Source organism: Hemiscyllium ocellatum, chromosome 4 (assembly GCF_020745735.1).
Source record: "Hemiscyllium ocellatum isolate sHemOce1 chromosome 4, sHemOce1.pat.X.cur, whole genome shotgun sequence".
Classification (NCBI taxonomy): Eukaryota; Metazoa; Chordata; class Chondrichthyes; order Orectolobiformes; family Hemiscylliidae; genus Hemiscyllium; species Hemiscyllium ocellatum.
Window position 1 is genome coordinate 124,268,800 of NC_083404.1, and position 20,545 is coordinate 124,289,344.

Consider the following 20,545-nt stretch of genomic DNA (forward strand, 5'->3'; position numbering starts at 1 on the left):
CACTAATCTTCCTTTTCATCAGCTATGACTTCAGCTAATGGAGAATTTACTCTCTGATCCACATTGAGTTCAATTGTAGTAGAGTTGGAATTTTTTGAGGATGTAACTCTGAAGATGGATGAGGGACATCCAGTGGATGTAGTGTACCTGGACTTTCAGAAAGCTTTTGATAAAAGTCCCACATAGGAGGTTAGTGAGCAAAATTAGGGCACATGGTATTGGGGGAAAAGTACTAACTTGGATTGAAAGTTGGTTGGCTGGCAGGAAACAAAGAGTGGTGATAAGCGGCTTCATTTCGGAATGGCAGGCAGTGACCAGTGGGGTACCGCAGGGATCAGTACTGGGACCGCAGCTTTTTACAATATATGTTAATAATATAGAAGATGGTATTAGCAATAACATTATCAAATATGCTGATGATACTCAGCTGGGTGGCAGGGTGAAATGTGAGGAGGATGTCAGGAGATTACAGGGTGATCTGGACAGGTTAGGTGAGTGGTCAGATGCATGGCAGATGCAGTTTAATGTGGATAAATGTATGGTTATCCACTTTGGTGGCAAGAACAGGAAGGCAGATTACTACCTAAATGGAATCAATTTAGGTAAAGGGGCAGTACAGAGAGATCTGGGTGTTCTTGTACACCAGTCAATGAAGGTAAGCATGCAGGTACAGCAGGTAGTGAAGAAGGCATGCTGGCCTTCATAACAAGAGGGATTGAGTATAGAAGCAAAGAGGTTCTTCTGCAGCTGTACAGGGCCCTGGTGAGACCACACCTGGAATACTGTGTGCAGTTCTGGTCTCCAGATTTGAGGAAAGTCATTCTGGCTATTGAGGGAGTGCAGTGTACGTTCACGAGGTCAATTCCTGGAATGGTGGGATTACCTTACACTGAAAGACTGGAGTGACTGGGCTTGTATACCCTTGAGTTTAGAAGACTGAGAGGGGATCTGATTGAGACATATAAGATTATTAAAGGATCAGACACTCTGGAGGCAGGAAACATGTTTCCGTTGATGGGCGAGTGCCAAACCAGAGGACACAGCTTAAAAATACAGGGTTGACCATTTAGGAAACTTCTTCACCCAGAGAGTGGTGGCTGTGTGGAATGCTCTGCCCCAGAGGGCAGTGGAGGCCCTGTCTCTGGATTCATTTAAGAAAGAGTTGGATAGAGCTCTCAAGGAGAGTGGGATCAAGGGTTATGGAGATAAGGCAGGAACAGGATACTGATTAAGGATGATCAGCCATGATCATATTGAATGGTGGTGCAGGCTCGATGGGCAGAATGGCCTACTCCTGCACCTATTGTCTATTGTCTTTCGATGAAGGGTTTATGCCAGAAATGCCCATTCTCCTGTTCCTCAGATGCTGCCTGACCTGCTGTGCTTTCCCAGCAACACATTTTGACTTTGATCTCCAGACCTCACTTTTCCTCCTAGTTGCTGTAACCTTAACGCAAAACCTCTTCTAAGGATGTCCACCTTGAAGAAGTTCTCTTCCTTCCACAAGGATTTCAGTGAGTCTCTCTCTCAGAGTCGTCGCCTCTTCCCTGAAGCCCTTCAGCCACGTCCTGAAGACCTATCATCTTCCCAGCCTCACACCCCCTCCTACTTATCTCTCAGCCCCTATTGCCCCCACACTTCTGATGAAGGGTTTATGCCTGAAACATTGACTCTCCTGCTCCTTGGATGCTGCCTGACCTTCTGTGCTCTTCCAGCGCTACACTTTTCGACTCTGACTCCCCAGCGTCTGCAGTCCTCACGTCCTCCTGGTTCTTCTCTCTTGTCTGCAATTAAATGAGATCTGAATCTGACTGGGCTGAACTAAAAATACTGAAGGTGGACTCTGTCTTCGATGCTATTCGACAATTTTGTAAGAGTGGAGAGCAGAGATGGGGAAACTAATCTCTCTCTTGACTGAACCTCCAACAGAACCTGGAGGCTCATCATAAAGAGGAATGTAGAGGTGAGAGAACTACTGTTGTTCTCTCAGACACTGAAGTCACTCATACAGTTTGACTGCAGAAAATATGAGGGAAACATGATACTCATTTAATTGCAATATACAGAATCTTTCCAAATTTTGCAACAACACTAATACTATATTGAGGAGATGAAGGTGGAATGACTTGCCGTTTGGTTTTCAGGACATTCACAATTACCTTCAAGTGTAAAGTGGGTACTGCGTTAAACACTGACATTTAACCTGGCTTACCCAGCGCAGCAAATCCAGTGCCATCGAAGAAAGTCCCCTCCTGGACAGCCAAGTAACACCTGCTCACAGTAAGGATGGAAACTGGCCTCTCCAGGTCCAGGGGCTTGTTATTCAATGCCACATTGCCAATACAAGCAGGGATACTGTGCGTTGCCTGAGGAAAATAACTCTTAATGAGTTGCAAGTACAATAATTCACAACAGATTACAATTGTTTTTGCTGTTCCTTGTTTAATTTGATCTAATGCTTTCCATGATGTTTTCTCCCCCTTGCATACTATGTGGTATAACTTGGATCAGACAGACAACTGCAATGAGGTTGATGTGCGTATTTTCCAATTGCTGAGTTTCAGGCAGTAATAAGGAACAGGCTCATACTGCATTCCTCAGTCTGTTATATTTAGGAGGATTGCAGGCCATTTAAAGTAAGTGGGTAAATGCTGCTCAAAAATGGTTTAATATGACTGCTCAGCATTGTTACCATATCGCTATCAAGTGGAAAATATTACCATTTAAGCGTCTTCGAATTTTAACCCAGAATTACTGTCTGAAGGCAACCTGAAAGAATGAATCAGTCACAGATCCAATTCCTAATACTCTCTCAGCAAGCCCGGTTTAGCAGCTTTTCAACTTCTGGTGAGATGAAGCATTCCTGGGTGCATGAATGCAACAAGGAGATGAACTAATCTATGGATGTGTGACTCTCGCATTTAGTGTGGGACTTTTATAGAATCATACAGTAATACAGCAAGGAAACAGTCCATTTGGTCCAACCAGTCAATGCTGACCATAATCCCAAACTAAACTAATCCCACAAGCCTGCACTTGGCCCTTCTTCCTCCAAACATTTCTTATTTTCCCAGCTATAGACTGCTTATATAGATATGTGAAAGGATGGCAGTAATTCAACAGGGGCTGCTTGAATATTTAGGCTCGTATATCAAAAGCACCTTTGGGACATCCATTGGAAAGAATCAGTACTTTGAGAAAAGGATGGGTAAAATCTAAAAAGGAGGAGCTTTCAAAATAAATTTAACACTGATCGAATCCAAACAACCATGCTAATCAAAGTAGAATATTTAAATGGTAGACAAGGAAGAACGATTATCTGGTGCCCCTGCATGTGGGGATCCCTCTTCAAACGGTTCCCGCTTTTGGCGGCACAGTGGCACAATGGTTAGAGACCGGGGTTCAATTCCCGCCTCGGGCAACTGTCTGTGTGGAGTTTGCACATTCTCCCCGTGTCTGCGTGGGTTTCCTCTGTGTGCTCTGGTTTCTTCCCACAGTCCAAAGATGTGTAGGTCAGGTGAATTGGCCATCCTAAATTGCCCGTAGTCTCAGGTGAAGGAGTAAATGTGGGGGAATGGGTCTGGGTGGGTTGCTCGTCAGAGGGTCAGTGTGGACTTGTTGGGCCAAAGGGCCTGATTCCACACTGTAAGTAATCTAATCTAATCTAATCTCTTTTCACAGGTCACCTCCTGTGTTCAACGAAATAGTAGGTATGCATTTGTTTGTTCTGCTGCAACTCTTGCATTCTTGGAACTGACACTGAAATCTGCCTTCAGTATTGAATAGTGCTCCATCTGCCAGAGATTAATAATCTGTTGCTGCATCCATCATAACATCTAAGACTAGGTCACTAGGCTTTATACTGTTTGAATGCCTTGTGTGGGAAATCAAAACTGGGGTTTTCTCTGCAGTTACCAAGAGGTGGCAAGATGGAACCTTTCGAGGGGCTGAATGGCCTACCTCCCCTTTTGTTCCCAATGAGATGTCTGGTGGGAGATGGTTAAGGCTGCAAATTCCTATAGGGGGAAGCAGCGAGCACCAGACCCTGCACCCGCTTGCCTCCACAGTGTAATGTGATGGATGTGAGGTGAGCGGGGAACAGGACAATGGATTAGTCTTGGCAGGACATCATTCACACCTCCTTGATATGGGGAGACCCAAGCCAGGATTCCGGCCCACAGAACACGGTGAAAAAAATTGTTTTTTTAAAAATCTTTTGGAGTTTAGGAACAGTGTTTCCAGCTTCCAGGATTAAATATTAGATATTTACACAGTACCACCACCATGGTCACGAACAATTCCCACTGGCTTGGGGCTGACTTTTCCAATGTCAGTTTGCAAGTTGTTTTCCATGTGAAAGTGAGCACAACATTTCAGTCTGGGAAGAATCATCGTTGTCCTGCTACTTACAGCTACTATTTAGTTCAATGTAATATCTTGATCTTAAACACCATAACTGTTATTTAAAATAACCAGACTGGGATTTAAGGACTGCCATTTATCTTATGATTGAAGAAATGACTCAACAGTCATCTCCACTCCTTATTCGTTGATGTATCGCTCATAGAAAATATGAGGATTTTTTTTCTGAAGATCATTTATTTTTATGTAATCATGTATCCATTTCCTTTGTAACTCTACAACATCCCTTTTCAGTAAGGAGAGGACGGGACAGGATGGAGACAGTGTTTGCTGATAATGCCGTTTCCTATCTGTTAATGTTTTACTCTCTTTCCTTCCTCTGCTCCCTTTCCCTTCCCTGAGTGACGCAGATATCTCAAGCCACCAATCCCTTCATGGGAGCTGGGACCTGGATAATGTAGTTAATTAGCCCATCTGAAAATTGTCTCTTGTTCTAATGTTGCGGCCACACCTTCAGTGACTAACACAGGTAAGTTCACTCCCATGTGCTCAATGATAAATGTTACTGATATATGTCTGTTCAAATATACATGCTTCATCACCAGTGACATTGACACACAAAAATAGTATGTTACTGAGAGAGAGAGAGAGAGAGAGAGAGAGAGAGACTTCGCTGGTCTGACACTGGAGTTATGCTTACATTTCCTATTTTCCTGGCAGTGTAGTCTAAAGGCAAACCTCCAAGATACAGCTTTCCTTCAACATCCAGTGAATTACCATCTCCCAAAGCCGGGTTGGATTCCTTCCCATCGACGGTAATCAGACCTCTTCGCTTTACATATTCTGTTTTCACCTTTGAGAGAGAGTGATGAAGGGGAAAAAGCATGAGAGATAGAATTAAGAAGATCTAATTCCCCATTAAGTATACTAGAGCTAATACAATGTTTATCTGTTAATAGTTCACATTCCCAGAAATGTGCCAAATCTCAACCGTTGAAACACTTGGTGATTTTTCTCATCGATCTACATCCAGGTTTCTTCCAGAAAATTACTTTTTTTAAGAATGGTTCACTACTGCTTCGAATATAATTACAGCTGTCTCATTCCAGAATCAATACCCACGCTGTCTGCTAAACATTGTGATGACTGACAAACAATAAGAACAACTTGTATTTATGTAGCCCTCCCACGACACTGTAAAACATCCCAGTCACTTTAAAGATGCATCATCAAACAATATTTGAGACTATGAAATTTGAGCCCAATGTTAGAAGATTCACTAAGGGTTCAGTCAAAGAAGTAGGTCCCAAAGAAGTAGGAGGACAGATGGGGGCTTTGGAAGAGAATTAGGACATAGGCAGTTTACATATTTTTTGCTGATTAAAAGAGCATTGAGAGGGTGAAATCCTACAGGGGGTCATCACTTGTCTGTTGGAAACGAATTGGTTGAGCTATTAAAAATCAGGAAATGTAATGCAACTGCTATTATCTCAGGTTTCCATAAGGTATTAGGGCAGAAGTAAGCCATTCGGCCCATCAAGTCTGCCTCTGCCATTTTATGATGGCTGATATGTTTCTCAACCCCATGTTCCTGCTTTCTCCCCATAACCTTTGATCCTCTGAAATAACAGTAGGCAAGTAGGGAAACCTCTGGTGGGAATGCACCACTTAGGACTGTTGTAATTCATCAACAATAACAGTTGGAAAAATTAGATTGCATTAAAATATTTTAAAAGCAAAATTGCAATCTGTGCCCCCCTGCCCTCCCCACCTCACCATCCTCTCCTTTATACCAGGCTTCTTCCAGCCATGCACTGTTCTTGTTGGTAGTCTAAGACCACTGCTGACCTGAATACTTGCCAACAAGTAGTAAACAGAGGTGGGTTTTCTTGGGCAAAGCTCCTGGTTTTGCTGCCACCCTGTTGGTCCAGGGTTACCCTGTGGAAATCATGCTCTAGAATTTGGGCCTATGGGCACTCACTTCCCAGGTAGGAAACTGACACAACGAAACCCAAATTCAGGGCGCAACCTTCTGTGTCCTACAGATACCTAAAAAAACAAGTCACACCCATTATTTCTCATGGGCCCACCTTGGTAGCACACCTGACAATGGCCCAATCTTCCAGTTGACTGGCTGACTGCCATCCTAACACGCCATCTTGCTAACACTTCCACCCTGGCCCTACTGCAGTGTTCAATGAAGCTCAACACCCCTTTTCCTGCTCAGGCACTTTCCAGGCTCCAGGACTCAATGGTGAACTCCACAGTTTCAGAGCATGACCCTTGAACTCTACGTTCTACAACAGGTCTTGCTGCTCAAAAGGTGGGGCCCGGGCAAATACTGACCGCCAATGCATGTCAGACCAACTCACTGACCCATGGGGCTCACGGAACAGGTTGCGGGTTGACAGGGCATGTGAAAATTGTATTCATATGCTAACCCTAGTGTTTGGTGGCCCCAATATGGAAACCAAAATGAACTTGCCAACGTGTCCGTGCCAGAATTTCCATAGCCCCTAGTGGCTCACTGTCAGCATTAGACAACTATGAAAGGCATCAAGGGGTATGGGAAAAAGGGAGAATATGGCTTTGTGATGGAAGATTTGCCATTGTCATGCTATACAGCGGAACTGGTTCGAAGGGCTGAATAGCCTTCTTCTGCTCCCTGTTCCTTTGTTACTCAAGCTGCGGTGAAGGGTGTGGAGAGTTAGTGGGACTTAGATATACTGAGAATCGATTCAATCCCCGATTCTCCAGTTCAGGTTGTTTGGTGTAAAGGTGGCCCACAGTAAGGGAAGGAGTTGCACTTTCACAAACCTTTTGTGAGGCTTCTTTAGGATATTCTTTATAGAGTCACAGAGATGTACAGCATGGAAACAGACCCATCGGTCCAACACGTCCATGCTGACCAGGTAATCCTAAATTAATCGAGTCCCATTTACCAGCACTTGGTCCATATCCCTCGAAACCATTCCTATTCATATACCCATCCAGATGCCTTTGAAATGTTACAATTTTACCAGCCTCCACCACTTGCTCTGGCAGCTCAGAATTATTAGTTTGAATAAAGGCACTAGTCAAATGAAAGTTTCTTTTGCAGTCCAAAAAAAAAATTCATGGGGAGTAGGTACGGGAACATAGCGATTGCTAATTGTCCTGGACACAGTAGAAGTGAACTTCTCATTTCATACAGCAGAGAGGCTGAGTCGGTTGCTTCATGTCAGCCGTTTAAGACTGGGCTGCATTGCCGTGGGCTTGGATTTACAGATAGGCCAGATTGAGCAGCAATGATAGAATTCCCTAAGGGACATCATTCTTGTCGTTTTGTAATCACCATCACTGAAATTTCAGATTACAGTAGCACTCCCTTGTAGCCTGTTCGTACATTTTATATATATCTCTATCTATACCAGTTTGATCCAGGTTGACTTTCCATGTGTCTCAAGTCTGTCAAGTAAAGATACCACATTTTGACAACAAGATAGAATTGTTACCTGGACAAATCTGGATTGGTTGAGCTTCCAGCAAATCAGTAGACAAATTGCATGTTTTTATTTTGCTGAGAAATATTTAAAAGTCCGATTTCCAATGACCTGAACAATAACTGGTGTCACCCCTTCAAGATTTTCTATAGCTGGCTTACTGTTTATGGATTTCCAGAGAAAACTGTCTGGAAATGGAGCTCTCTTCGGATCGGGAGAGATTTCAAATTTCACGAGAGCGAACAGGGTAAAACAAATGGGGATCTGACAAAGAACTGTCTCTGACTCAAAACATTAATTTTCTCTCTTTCTGCTGAGGTCCCCTACACTCTCTATTTTTACAGCACTTTTTCAACTTTCACAGGATTCCTTAGGCAAATTACAGTCAGGCAAATTACAGTCCCAATTTAAACAGAGTCACCGAACGCACAGAACAAGTTGTTAAGCGTTCGCTTGTTAAACAAATACTGGATATAATTGAGAAGAAAAGATCACTGCGATTGAATCACAAATGGGCAATCTTTTTTGTTTAATTATTCTAATAACAGAGAAACAAAGAAGATGGGAGCAGGAGTAGGCCATTCGACCCTTCAAGCCTGCTGCACTATTCAATATGATCATGGCTGAACCTCAAACCCGATGCATTAACCTCGCCCTCTCCCCTTAGCCGCCAGAGCTATGAATATCCTCCTTCTTGGAAACACAATGTTTTGGCCTCTACCACTTTCTGTGGTAGTGAATTCCACACCTCATCCCATCACCAGTAAAAGACCAGCTGTACACAGGCTAGAATGAGGTTTTCATCACTGAGACCACACTTAGCACACAGTCTGTGGAAGAAAAACACTCCAGACATGTTGGCGGTTGAGTGAGTGAAAGAATTCTGAAGTTGGACCAGAAGATTAAGGTGAAAGAACATAGGTTGAAGTGGCTATTTGTAAAAATATGTGGCCATTGCATGGTGTTTCATCAAGGTGTTTAGCAGTGGAAGGGCTGGGCTTGTCCATCTAGGTGATCATGCTTTACCTTCAGAGATTCAAGGAGGAGGGAATTGGGGAAGGTCAAATAAATCTGATGAATTAGATTATTTGGATAGTTGATCTAACATGAGCTATGCTTAAAACCAGTTCAGATTCAGTTCTGAGTCAGAGAGACATGTCTAATGAAACTGAAAATGCAATTGAAAGTCAAGGACCGAATCAGCTAACACAGGTTCAAGTGCTGGAAGTTTGCGTCAAGGAAGGAGGTATCCTCTTTACAGTGGAAAACTGGAGGTTAAGTTCCATTTCTAAATAAATGGAAAATGAGAGGTTTATAGATGTCAAATGGCATTTTGAACATTGTGTAAAATATTCATTCAGGAGGGAAATGTGTGATAGCACCGTCTTGTAGCCACTTTATATATATCTGTATACCAGAATAAGCTTGTTAAGTTAGGCATTGGCTTTCTACATACAGCACACTGTTTTTAGCGTGTCCTGCAAACGTCATAGAGGTCGGCAGCACAGATCAAGGTCCTTTAGTCCATTGGTTATGTGCCAGTATAAAATGTATCTCTTAACTCAACCACATTTAATTCTCTAGCCATTGTAGTCAAACTTGGAACATATCTGTACAAAACGAAGACATGAACTTGGAACAGAATTCAGCCCCTCAAGCCTGCTGCACCACTCAATCAGTGCATTGCTAATCTAATCGCTCCGCATTCCTATGTGCTCCTGGGTAATCTTCCATCCCTTGCTCATCAAACGTCTATATACCTCTGTTTTAGAAATATTCAGACTCTGTTTTTTAGGAAGAGAGTTCCAAAGATTCATGATTGTCTGTGTGAATGATCTCCTTAAATGATGAAACCCCCCTATATCCAGACTACTGTCTGAAATGCGAGTTCAGAAACAGTCATCAAGCTATCGTCTCCTATGTGGGAAATCACGAGTTAAGCGCAAGATCTAAGATCTGGACTTACTGTATGCCATTTGCCATCATTAATAGGAGTGGGCATGATGGACGTTGCTGTGCCTTTCCCGAGGTTAAACAGGAAATGTAACTGCCCCTTCCATAGTTGAAGGGTGGCGTAGTCAATCTGGTTTTGATGGGCCATATAATATATTAGGCCATTGGACGCATAAGTTCTAATATTCAGCTGAACGACAAATCTGAGGGAAACAAGAAGCACAGTCATCAATTCTTCAAGTGACCATCATCTTTCAATTAGACACTGATCCAGTTAATCAATATCTTTTGATTTACATATTGATCTTTACAAAAGGAAGATTCATATCTGCGCTGTCTCTGTAAAATATGTTTAAGCTGCTTTTCATTTGGAGTATTTTATTGCAAAGCACAATTCTGGAAAACTCTTCAAGAAAAGTCATCAAACATGTGATTTTTCAATGTGTAGACTAAATTAAACATGTTTTTGCTGGAGGGGAAAAGCAAGTCTCTCCTCTTCCATTCATTTTCACTTCCCCCCTCCATCCAAAGTTACAAATACTGGTGCCAGCCTTGGATTGGGGCAGCACATAGGCCACTGACCCAGACCCGCTTCAGAGGGGATTCAGTAGGAAACACGGTCCGTGGTCATTCAGTGTCTGTGTTTGTCCTTCACTTGAACCCAAGCCCACCTTTCCCCATTAGAACCTCAAACTTTGGCTCTCGATCCCCATGGAGGTCACCAGGCCTAAGGCAGCAATGGTGGTCATGGACCAGAAGTTCTAGAGGGATGGTCAGGGAATCAGGCTCCAGGTTATCTATGCGTATGATACTTAGCTTTGAACGATGCCAGTCCTCAAAACAGTTGCAGACAAAATCACTGGCCCCAGCTCTCCTTACTCCTTCAGTCTATAATTCCCTATCTTTAGCCGTCACTCTGGGATCACATGAACTTTCAAACATTAACACAGGGTTATAGCAGGGAAATACTGCTCTACTTCCTTCTCTGCCCCATGCCTGACCAGCTTTCCCTGAAATGTTTCAACACTACTGCCTGCAGTCTTTCCAGGGAATTTCACATTCTCAACATTCTCTTGGTGAAGAAATTCCTTCCCAACTCCCTGTTGGATTTCTTGGTTACTAACTCTTTATATTCATGGCCTCAAAGTTATGGAGGTCTACGTCTGCCCCATATCCACTCTATCCAAACATAGAGTCCTATTTGTCAATCCCTTTCCCAATATCTCTGCCTGTGTACTAATGGGCATAACCTTTCTAAGTCCTTGAGCACATTATCTACGTTAATGTCTCAGCGACGTACCGAGTATGTGCCACAGTGTCAGAGGTGCTGACTTTCACGAGTTGTTAACGCTGAAGTATCAGTGATTTCAGACGATGTTTGGGATAATTCAAAGGGCAGCAAGTTTCTCACATTAAAACTACTTCTTTAAAAAAAACACTGACGTCCGTGGTACTTATCTCATTGTGGTGTTTGTGGCTTCTTGCTATAGCTGACTGCTATATTTTCTTTCAGTGACGAGTTTACAAAATTAGTTCACTGGCGGCTTAGCATTGCGGACATCCTGATAATGAGAGAGATGCAACAGAGGTTTCTTCCCTCATTATCTCTCTCTCTCTCTGTTACTGTCATAATCAGGGTACCACAACCACCCTGACTTGTCAGAATGCCATCGACCACCAAACAACAGACCTTCCTGTGAGAGACTGGCTGCATTTAGTGCCTACAAACTGCACCTCAGCAATAATTTTTCCTCACCTGGAGTCAATTGATTGCAGCGTAACTTATGTGGCCTTTCAACGTTCCAGGTTCAGAGGGCATTACCTCAGAATAAGGGGATCACATATTTAAAACTGAGATGGGAGGAATGTGTTCTCTCAGTAGGTAGTGAATTGGTGCAATTCTTTATTGCAAACGGCTTTCGTTAAACATATTCAAGGCTGAGACAAACAGTCAGGTGATCCAGGGTCAAAGGGAAGAGGCAGGAAAGTGCATTTGAGGATGATCAGATCAGCCATGTCACGCTGAATGACAAAGCAGATTCAATGGGCTGAATGGCCTACTTCTGCTGCCCTGACTGAGGCAAACAAATATCCATCTTCTTTTGGAAACATTAATCCAAACTTAAGTTTCAAAGATGAACAAATTCTCTCATCTCCATTGTATAATTTTGTCATGTTTGTTGGGAGTTGCAGAAACAAGATATTCATGTTTGGGACAAGGGCACCCTCTACTGGTGAAAGGTAGAAAAACAGTTTTAATTTGCTTTTTGGGAGGTGGAATTCTGCGGCTCATTCAGGCTTGTAAAACAGCATAGCAGCTCAAATGACCTTGTTTGCAGAGTTTTACATGTAAAGCCGATTTCTGACAAATGTCATAAATAACTAAGAACGCCAGGAGGGCCTCAGACGTGCTCGGGATGTCTGGCAGCCTCAGTGAGAACAGAAATCAGAGTTCACGTTCATTTAACCCGAAACAGTAACTCTGATTTCCCTCCGCAGATGCTGCCAGATCTGCTGTGCTTTTGCAGCAATTTCTGTTTCTGATTTACAGCATCTGCAGTTCTCTTGGTTTTTAACGTTACAGGCTGATGGTCTCTCACTGGACTCAGTGCTCTCTCCGCAGATGCTGACAACTTTTGCTCACGTTCTGCTTTTATTTCAAGAGTTCCCAGAACCTGCAGTACCTCATTTTTCCAATAGAGGGTGACTGGCACCCCTTCACAACTACTGACCGATTGAACGCACTTACTTCCTCTTAACTGTGGTTTCATCAAGGGACAGAATCATGTGACTGCCTTTGGAGAGTCCAAACTGATGAGCATTGGCAACGTGGCCTGGCAATTTGTCCACTGCACACTGATCAAAGACAAAAAGCACAACAAAACATTCAATACAGAAGTTTCTTTGAGATCATCACCAGTTATCTCCTGCCCCGTTTTGTCTGACTCCCTCACAACCCCATTCAGGTTAACGGGCAGGAGATTTGGCCAAGCCTTGATCCTTACTGACACCTTTCCTATTCCTGATCCTTTAGATCAGTCCTGCGCTGGATAGATTCCCGGACAGGGGCCTGCTGTTAGAAAGTAGCAGACATGTGTCCGGGAAATGTTGGAATTAGGAGAGGAAGAACAATGAGGGAAAGCAGCAAACCCACTTTTAGCAGCATTTTCAATGAGCCACGTTTTCATGTTTAAACTACCTCAGCACAGCCAGCCACTTTACCAGCTCCTGGGAAAGGCTGAGTATGTCAGTGTGGAGATAGGGTGAGTATTTGTGTGGGGAGAGAGAGTGGGATTGTGCAAGGGGGTAGGGTGCCAGGGCAAGGGCAGTAGGTGGGCGAGAAGCTTGGCAGGTAACTCGAATTGTTGAGTTGTGAAGGGAGGGAAGAGACCACTGGGTTTGTCTGGGGACAAGGGCAATGGTGGAGAGAGGTGTGTCTCTGTGTGTCTGTGGGTGTGTGTTTGTGGTTGTGTATGTGTGTGGGTGTATTTGTGTCTGTGGGTCTGTGCGTGCTGATGTGTGTGTCTGTGGGTGTGTATGTGTGTGCCTGTAGGTCTGTGTGTGCTGGTGTGTGTGTCTGTAGGCCTGTGTTTGCGTTTGTGTCTGTGTGTTTATATGTGTGCGTATCTGTGGGTGTGCAAGTGTGCGTGTCTGTAGGTCTGTGTGTTTATGCATTTGTGTGTGTGTGTGTGTCTGTGCGTGTGCACGCGGGTGCTCAAGTGGGCTGTAGTTTGGGGGTGGGAGTGGCCAATACTGAGTTGGTGATTCAAGTTTAATGGTTACCCAGCGGTTAGGAGAGGTGTTGAACCATGTAACCTCTCCCCAGTAACTATTAAGTGACTCGGAATCTTCTTAAGTTTCTAATTTTAAGGGGTTTTTTCAGAGGATTGCAGATACAATTTTCAATGTTCCCGGGTGTTTCCATTTGGAATCAGCTGCATTGGGGTATCCTGAGGTGTAGTTCCAGCCCATTCCTGGCATACCCATGATCTGGCCTTCAGATTTTCTGGGTGGTAAAAACAATGACTGTAGATGCTGGAAACCAGATTCTGGATTAGTGGTGCTGGGTGAGCACAGCAGTTCAGGCAGCATCCAAGGAGCAGCGAAATCGACCTATTACTTTAAACCAGCTTCCTGGAGGCTGCCGTGGGAACATTCTCCTCCTGCTGACATCATCCCTGCAGCAGTCTGGAAATTTCCCCATCCCGGGAATCTCTGGGATGAGGGAAATGCCCTTTCATAGACGGGGGCTTCTGCTTTGATCGGCAGATGTGGTTTTAGAGTGAGTCAGAGGTGATATGAGGAAACCTGTTTTTACACAGCAAGTGGCCTTATACTGGTTGGTGGAAGTAACAGGAACAGAACTGACTAATGACTTGAAGGGAATTACAGAGCATTGGAAAAACAAATTATCAGCAAGGGAGTGAGACTAACTGGATAGCTACAACAAGGACCTGACACATATACCTTGGACCGAATGGCCTCTACTTCTATTATTCTAAGGTTTTAGGGGATGAGGCAATTTGAGGCCTCTCAGAATTGTAAGGCCACTTGGCCCATCATGTTTGTACTGGCTCTCCATATGAGCAACGTGAGTTGCTGCCATTCTCCTGCCAATGGCTGTATCGCACCACTCTCTGCTGAACTACTGAAAACATTTCGAAAGCTGCAACTGATCTATACCTGACACTGGAATAATAACAGGGCTCATGTACGATTAGAATTTCTCAACAATGAGAAAAACCCACAGGTTGCCATTTTACGAGCTGAGCTTTGAGACCAGTATCTGCCAGTGTTTTAGATATGATCAGACCCTGACTACACACTGCATTTCCTCAGTCAGGGAAGAGTTCTTCAAAGAGCTTCTGTTCTGGGTGGTTAATGTTTAACGTCACGACCACACAGACTGGCTTTTCGGTTTTCATTTTGGGCTATAAAGAATCGACATTGGGTTTGAAAAAATCCCAGCTCTTTCCCCAGTCACTTCTTCCCCTGTTTTCCCCTGGGGGCAAAGGTCAAATGACTTTCAATTTCACAGAGGTATTTGTAAAATCTTTCCTGCAGTTCAGTCAGGAGGCAGCACATTGAACCGATGGGTATGTTAACCCGACACGTCAAAGTACAGGCAGAACTATACCAGATTGACAAGGGACAAGAAGCAAAATGGCTGCCCTAGAGTGAAGCAGTCTTATTGATGTTTCATCCAAATGGAAAATCTTCCGCACAGAAACAAAAGTGGAATGTTTCTATTCTGACTGAATGTGGTGGGGGCGATGTGACAGTGTCCTTACAGTTTTCTTGTTGGAGGAGGAGCTATATGGCGAGTGGGTGGGGCTGGTGTTTCTCACGGTCGGTTGGATGGGTTTCACAGTCGGCTGAAGCACCAGCTCCAAGTCTCTCTTGTCCGGCTCAGGGGCTGAAAGCCGGCAGCTGTCCAGGTCGATATTCTGGTACCTCAAAACGCCGCTGAAGTCCAACAACCTGGGATTAAAATAAGATTTCCTCTTTTTAAAATCACGCGGAGGCAAAACACACCAGAAACAAGTGAACCATTACCAATGATAGTGCAATGAATCTCAGAATATGGCTAAGGGGCCATCGGTGACACCGGTCCCACTTTGTGTGCGGCCTCTTTCTGCTCTCTCCAAACCTGCAGGATCAGGCAGCCATTTTAAGGTCCGAATACAATGTAGAAGAGGTCAGTGGGATGTGCCTGGTGTTCTCTCTGAAGCCAGCAACAGCTTGAAGGCAGCCTCGCTGGATTAGGCTACTCTCACTAGGCCCCATTTCTGAGTGTAAAGGCTGCAGTTAGCGTTGAGGGGGGAGGTCCATCTCTCACTGATTGCCTGATGAGGCAATGGGCCTTCCTTGTAGCTAACTCTCTAGCCTGGGCCTCCATCAGGAGACACTCCTTAGCCAGCTCTGGCAGCACCCAGGGGAGCTGTCACCCACTGGGTGCTGCGGGCCTTCCTGCCGAGCTCCCACTTCCTTTCGTCCTGAGTTCTGAGGAAGGGTCACCGGACCCGAACCGTTAACTCTGATTTCTCTTCACAGATGCTGCCAGACCTGCTGAGCTTTTCCAGCAGCTTCTGTTTTTGTTTCTGATTTACAGCATCCGCAGTTCTTTCAGTTTCCTGACCTGGAGAGTGAACCCGGAGGTAGCCGCTTGGTAGATTCCCTGGGCCAGTACAACGTTGGGTCGTGTGGAGGGGTCACACATGATCCAGAAATGATCCCGTTACCTGCCATTTGTCAAATGGCAGAAAGCACGGCCTTACCTCTTGCAGGTTTGGTTTGATATTGCTGGAATGTGGGATTTGGGCAGAGCTCGAATCCCGGATGGATTTCTCGCTGAGGGTCTGACAGTTCAATGGAATTCTATCACGGCCACCCTGTCAATGCTCTAATGTCTGAGAAATCTGACAGATATCTATTTGATTAAACTTTGCTGACCCGTCAGTCATTTCATCGAGATAGTGACCTAGGATCATAAACCCATTTCCCATCTGGCTTGATGCAGTCATGATATTAAGGTAAAACCAAAGGTCACTCACTCACTCTGGTGTAGAGTCAGTCAGAATGTGGAGGGGACTGTCAATGCAAGAGTGCAGCCTCTGCTCCCTCCAGCCCAGGATGGTGGGTGCTCTTTAAATGTACAGATGGGGCACCTGAGGGATCACCGGGCATCTGAGGGATCATCAGGAATCTGGGGGATCACTGAGAATCCAAGAGATCACCGGGTATCTGAGGGATTGTCAGGAAGCTGGGGGAACACTGGGTATCTGAGATCACTGAGAATCAGGGATCACTGAGAATCAGAGAGATCACTGAGAATCAGGAATCACTGAGAATCAGAGAGATCACTGAGAATCAGGAATCACTGAGAATCAGAGGGATCCCAGATATCTGAGGGATCAGTGAGTCTTTGAGAGATCACCAGGTATCTGAGGGATCATCGCTAATCTGAGGGATCACCGAGAATCTGAGGGATCACCGGGTAACTGAGGGATCACCGGGTAACTGAGGGATCACCGGGTAACTGAGACGTTACCAGATATTTAAACCTGCCAGAGGAGTGACGCTGGCTCTCTCTTTGGGGTCAAACCCGCCCATTTTCCTGCTCCTCGGATGCTGCCTCTCCTGCTGTGCTTTTCCAGCATCACTCTAATCTAGACTCAGGAGAGGATCAGCACAGTAAGAGTTAAAGAAAAGGACGTTATGAGATGTGACTGAGCCTGCTCCCATTGCTTTCCATTTTGATACTTTGATTTACGTGAAGTAGAAGGCTCTTTTGTTTTTAAAGTTAAAAGCTAGAACACGATTCAAATAGGTAGCTTTATGTTACAGATTATAACCCCTGAAAACCCTAAGTAATTTTACATTAATTTTACATACTGCAAGAAGACCTCAACTTTGAACTGTGTTTGAAGTGCGTTTCTCCATGTAGAAACTCCTTGCACATAAATTAAACTTGCTTTTAACTTCAAGGCAGTAGAGGAACATAGTTCTGATTGGTATATACCATGTAAACTTACTCTGTATTCAGGACCAGGTTCTTAATGCAGCCTGTGAAGGAGCTTGTAATCTTAAGGACAATAGCGCCCTCTCCAGTTGGAACCCCGCCAACATAGAATCTGGTTATATTCAATGGACTGGTATCCGCTGAGGCCCCGAGTCTCATTTCAAGGCGGTTTCCTTCATCAATCTGCAACGTCATAATCCTGGAAAAAAGCAATTGGAGTTTAACACACAGACAGGCACACACACTCTCACACAAACACAGACAGACACACACACTCTCTCACACACACAGACAGACAGACACACTCTCACACACACACAGACAGACAGACACACTCTCACACACACACACACAGACACACACACTCTCTCACACATACACACAGAGACACACCAAACACACTCTCAGACACACACAGATAAACACAGACACAGTCACACAGACACTCACACACAGACACACACTCTGACATGCACGCAGACACGCACACAGACACTCTCTCTCTCACACATACACACACCAAACACACTCACAGACAAACACAGAGACACAGACACTGTCACACAGACACTTTCTCTCTCTCACGCACACACAGACACACACTCCCATGGACACACAAAGGCAGACACAGACACACACACAGACAAAGAGACAGACAGACAGACACTCTCTCTCACACCCACACCCACAGATTCAGACAGACACATACACATAGACACACACGCACGCAAGCAGTGGTGATAGCAGAAGTTGAGAATCCAGTCAGCAACCTCCCATACAATATGATCAACTAATTGTAAGGTTCATGGGAAGAACAACGGTTGCAGAAATTGAAATGCGCAGTGTCCATCTTACAGATCAAAGGCAAAAGGGTTCACTATGGTATAAGTCTGCATCGAAAAGTGTCATGTTTTGCCAAAGTGTTTAGGGAACCCGGGTGTCATCCTTTGCAAATTAAGTGCCTGACCCCCTGCCTCAGAAGCCTTTTGGAAACTGGACAGTGACTTGTGTTCTGCGTAACTGTCAACCAGAAAGCTCCATGGTATAATCTCTGGGAGTTTAATACTGTGCAAACCACCTGCTCTCAGGAAACCGGTCATCTGAGAAGATTAATTCGCTCCCCTTAAACAGCTATTGCTGCAGTTATCTGTGTTCTGTCACTGACCTCCTGCATTTTCCATGGGGTGACAGTGGTGTAGTGGTTATTGCGCTGGATTCATAATCCTGATGACCAGGTCAAAGTCCTGGAGCTGTGGGTTTGAATGCCACCATGGTACCTGGTAACCTGGTTACCAGCCCCCTAGCGATGTGATTAACTCATAACTAGCCCATGAAATGGTGTCCTTGGCCAATGGGTTCAAAATCCATTAGAAATGGCTGCATCACATCCATGAATTTTGAAAAATTTGGTGAGTCAGTGATTAACGCACACCCAATGAAACTCAGTAATCAGCACTCATCATCTTTCCATCATTTCATTTATACCCATTTCATTGTAAGAACTCTCATCTTGATCAGCTCTGTGCACGTTAACACACACCTCTTACTTCTCGACAGTATGATCGAATGTTCCTGTCCGTCGCTGAAGGTTCCTGAAGGAGACTTGGCAATGACTCTCCTGGTATGGACTCCATCGCCGGTGTTGACATGAGCTTCCACACGGCCATCAATCATCATCACAGCAAAGAACGCCTGCAGATATCAAAGAAGGAGCTCATCAAATCCTCAATCACATGCAATGTACACAGCACAGGGCACTGGCTGAAAGGCAATCTCTTTGAGAAATACTACCTGTAACCCAATGCCTTGTTATTCAATGCTACTCAGATGCAGTCAGCATTTACCAACTCCCAAACGTTTATGTGAATGCTTTCCAAGGCGGACTTGGGGATATGCAACAATCCAGAGTGGCTGAGCAGAAGCTGATAGCCATGAGGATGGCCTCAACTGGAACCTGCATTCATGTCACACTACAGGTGACCTCACGACACTACACACTCTCTCTCACACACGTGCACAAGCACACATACATACACACTCTTACATACTCACGCAGACCCCTCTCATACACGGTATCTTTCAGACATACACATACACTCCCCACACTCACGCATGCACACACCCTCTCACAGGCTTATACTTTGTCAGACTCACGCACACACTCTACCAAGTACACACACACACTCTCACCCACACACACACACAGACTCTCTGTCTCTCTCTCTCCCTCCCTCACATGCACATACACACAGACATAAAAGTCTCTGGGGCGAATAAGCATTTGCAGAATTGTATTTGCAGATACATTTTATCTTTGCTCAAAAATCACACAACCTGTAGGCAGTCAATCCGTGTGACATATTATACATTCCAAGTTTGGAAATAGAACCCGTCTGATTCAAGACTGGGATACAGACAGACTCTAACCTCACACCTTTATTGCATTTTCTGAGTTGAGATGCCACCTTTTTTTATAAAACCATGTTTAGATTAGATTACTTACAGTGTGGAAACAGGCCCTTCGGCCCAACAAGTCCACACCGACCCGCCGAAGCGCAACCCACCCATACCCCTACATTTACCCCTTACCTAACACTACGGGCAATTTAGCATGGCCAATTCACCTGACCCGCACATCTTTGGACTGTGGGAGGAAACCGGAGCACCCGGAGGAAACCCACGCAGACACGGGGAGAACGTGCAAACTCCACACAGTCAGTCGCCTGAGTTGGGAATTGAACCCGGGTCTCAGGCGCTGTGAGGCAGCAGTGCTAACCACTGTGCCACCGTGCCGCCCACTGTTATCTCGAGAATATGACTTAAAAGAAGTTCTGGGATTTACATATTAATGAACCAAAACCTGCAAGCTATTCTAAAAGATGAAGGATTAAGTAACAATCCAGTTTTGTTCAAGATAGTGTTTTAATTGCATGACACTGTGATATTTTGCTATAAATTCTGTGCCTTATGATCCTGCTGCACTAGTTACTGATGAAGAAGCAGTGCTCCGAAAGCTAGTGCATCCAAATAAAACTATTGGACTATAACCTGGTGTTGTACAATTTTTAAACTTATTCTAGAATGACAGTCCTGCTAAAAGGAAGTAAGAACGCAATTTAATCGATCCTGATAACTGCCTTCTAATGATCATATCACAACGGGGCCTGCAGGAAGACAACACCAGAGGCGCCGAGAGTTTTCAGATGTAAGGCTGGGAACAGACAGT

At 44.6% G+C, this 20,545-nt stretch overlaps 1 protein-coding gene across 1 annotated transcript in view; it reads right to left on the reverse strand.

The window, feature by feature from the left end:
• Window positions 1-20,545, reverse strand: part of lama1 (laminin, alpha 1) — a 308,489-nt gene that overhangs the window by 14,402 nt on the left and 273,542 nt on the right. Inside the window, exons 54-60 of the mRNA XM_060823828.1 lie at window positions 18,860-19,011; window positions 17,333-17,518; window positions 15,089-15,278; window positions 12,547-12,653; window positions 9,811-10,000; window positions 5,063-5,215; window positions 2,213-2,366 (exon numbers count right to left, since the gene is read on the reverse strand). Coding sequence (XP_060679811.1) covers window positions 2,213-2,366; window positions 5,063-5,215; window positions 9,811-10,000; window positions 12,547-12,653; window positions 15,089-15,278; window positions 17,333-17,518; window positions 18,860-19,011 — 1,132 coding nt within the window. The remainder of the gene's footprint in view (window positions 1-2,212; window positions 2,367-5,062; window positions 5,216-9,810; window positions 10,001-12,546; window positions 12,654-15,088; window positions 15,279-17,332; window positions 17,519-18,859; window positions 19,012-20,545) is intronic.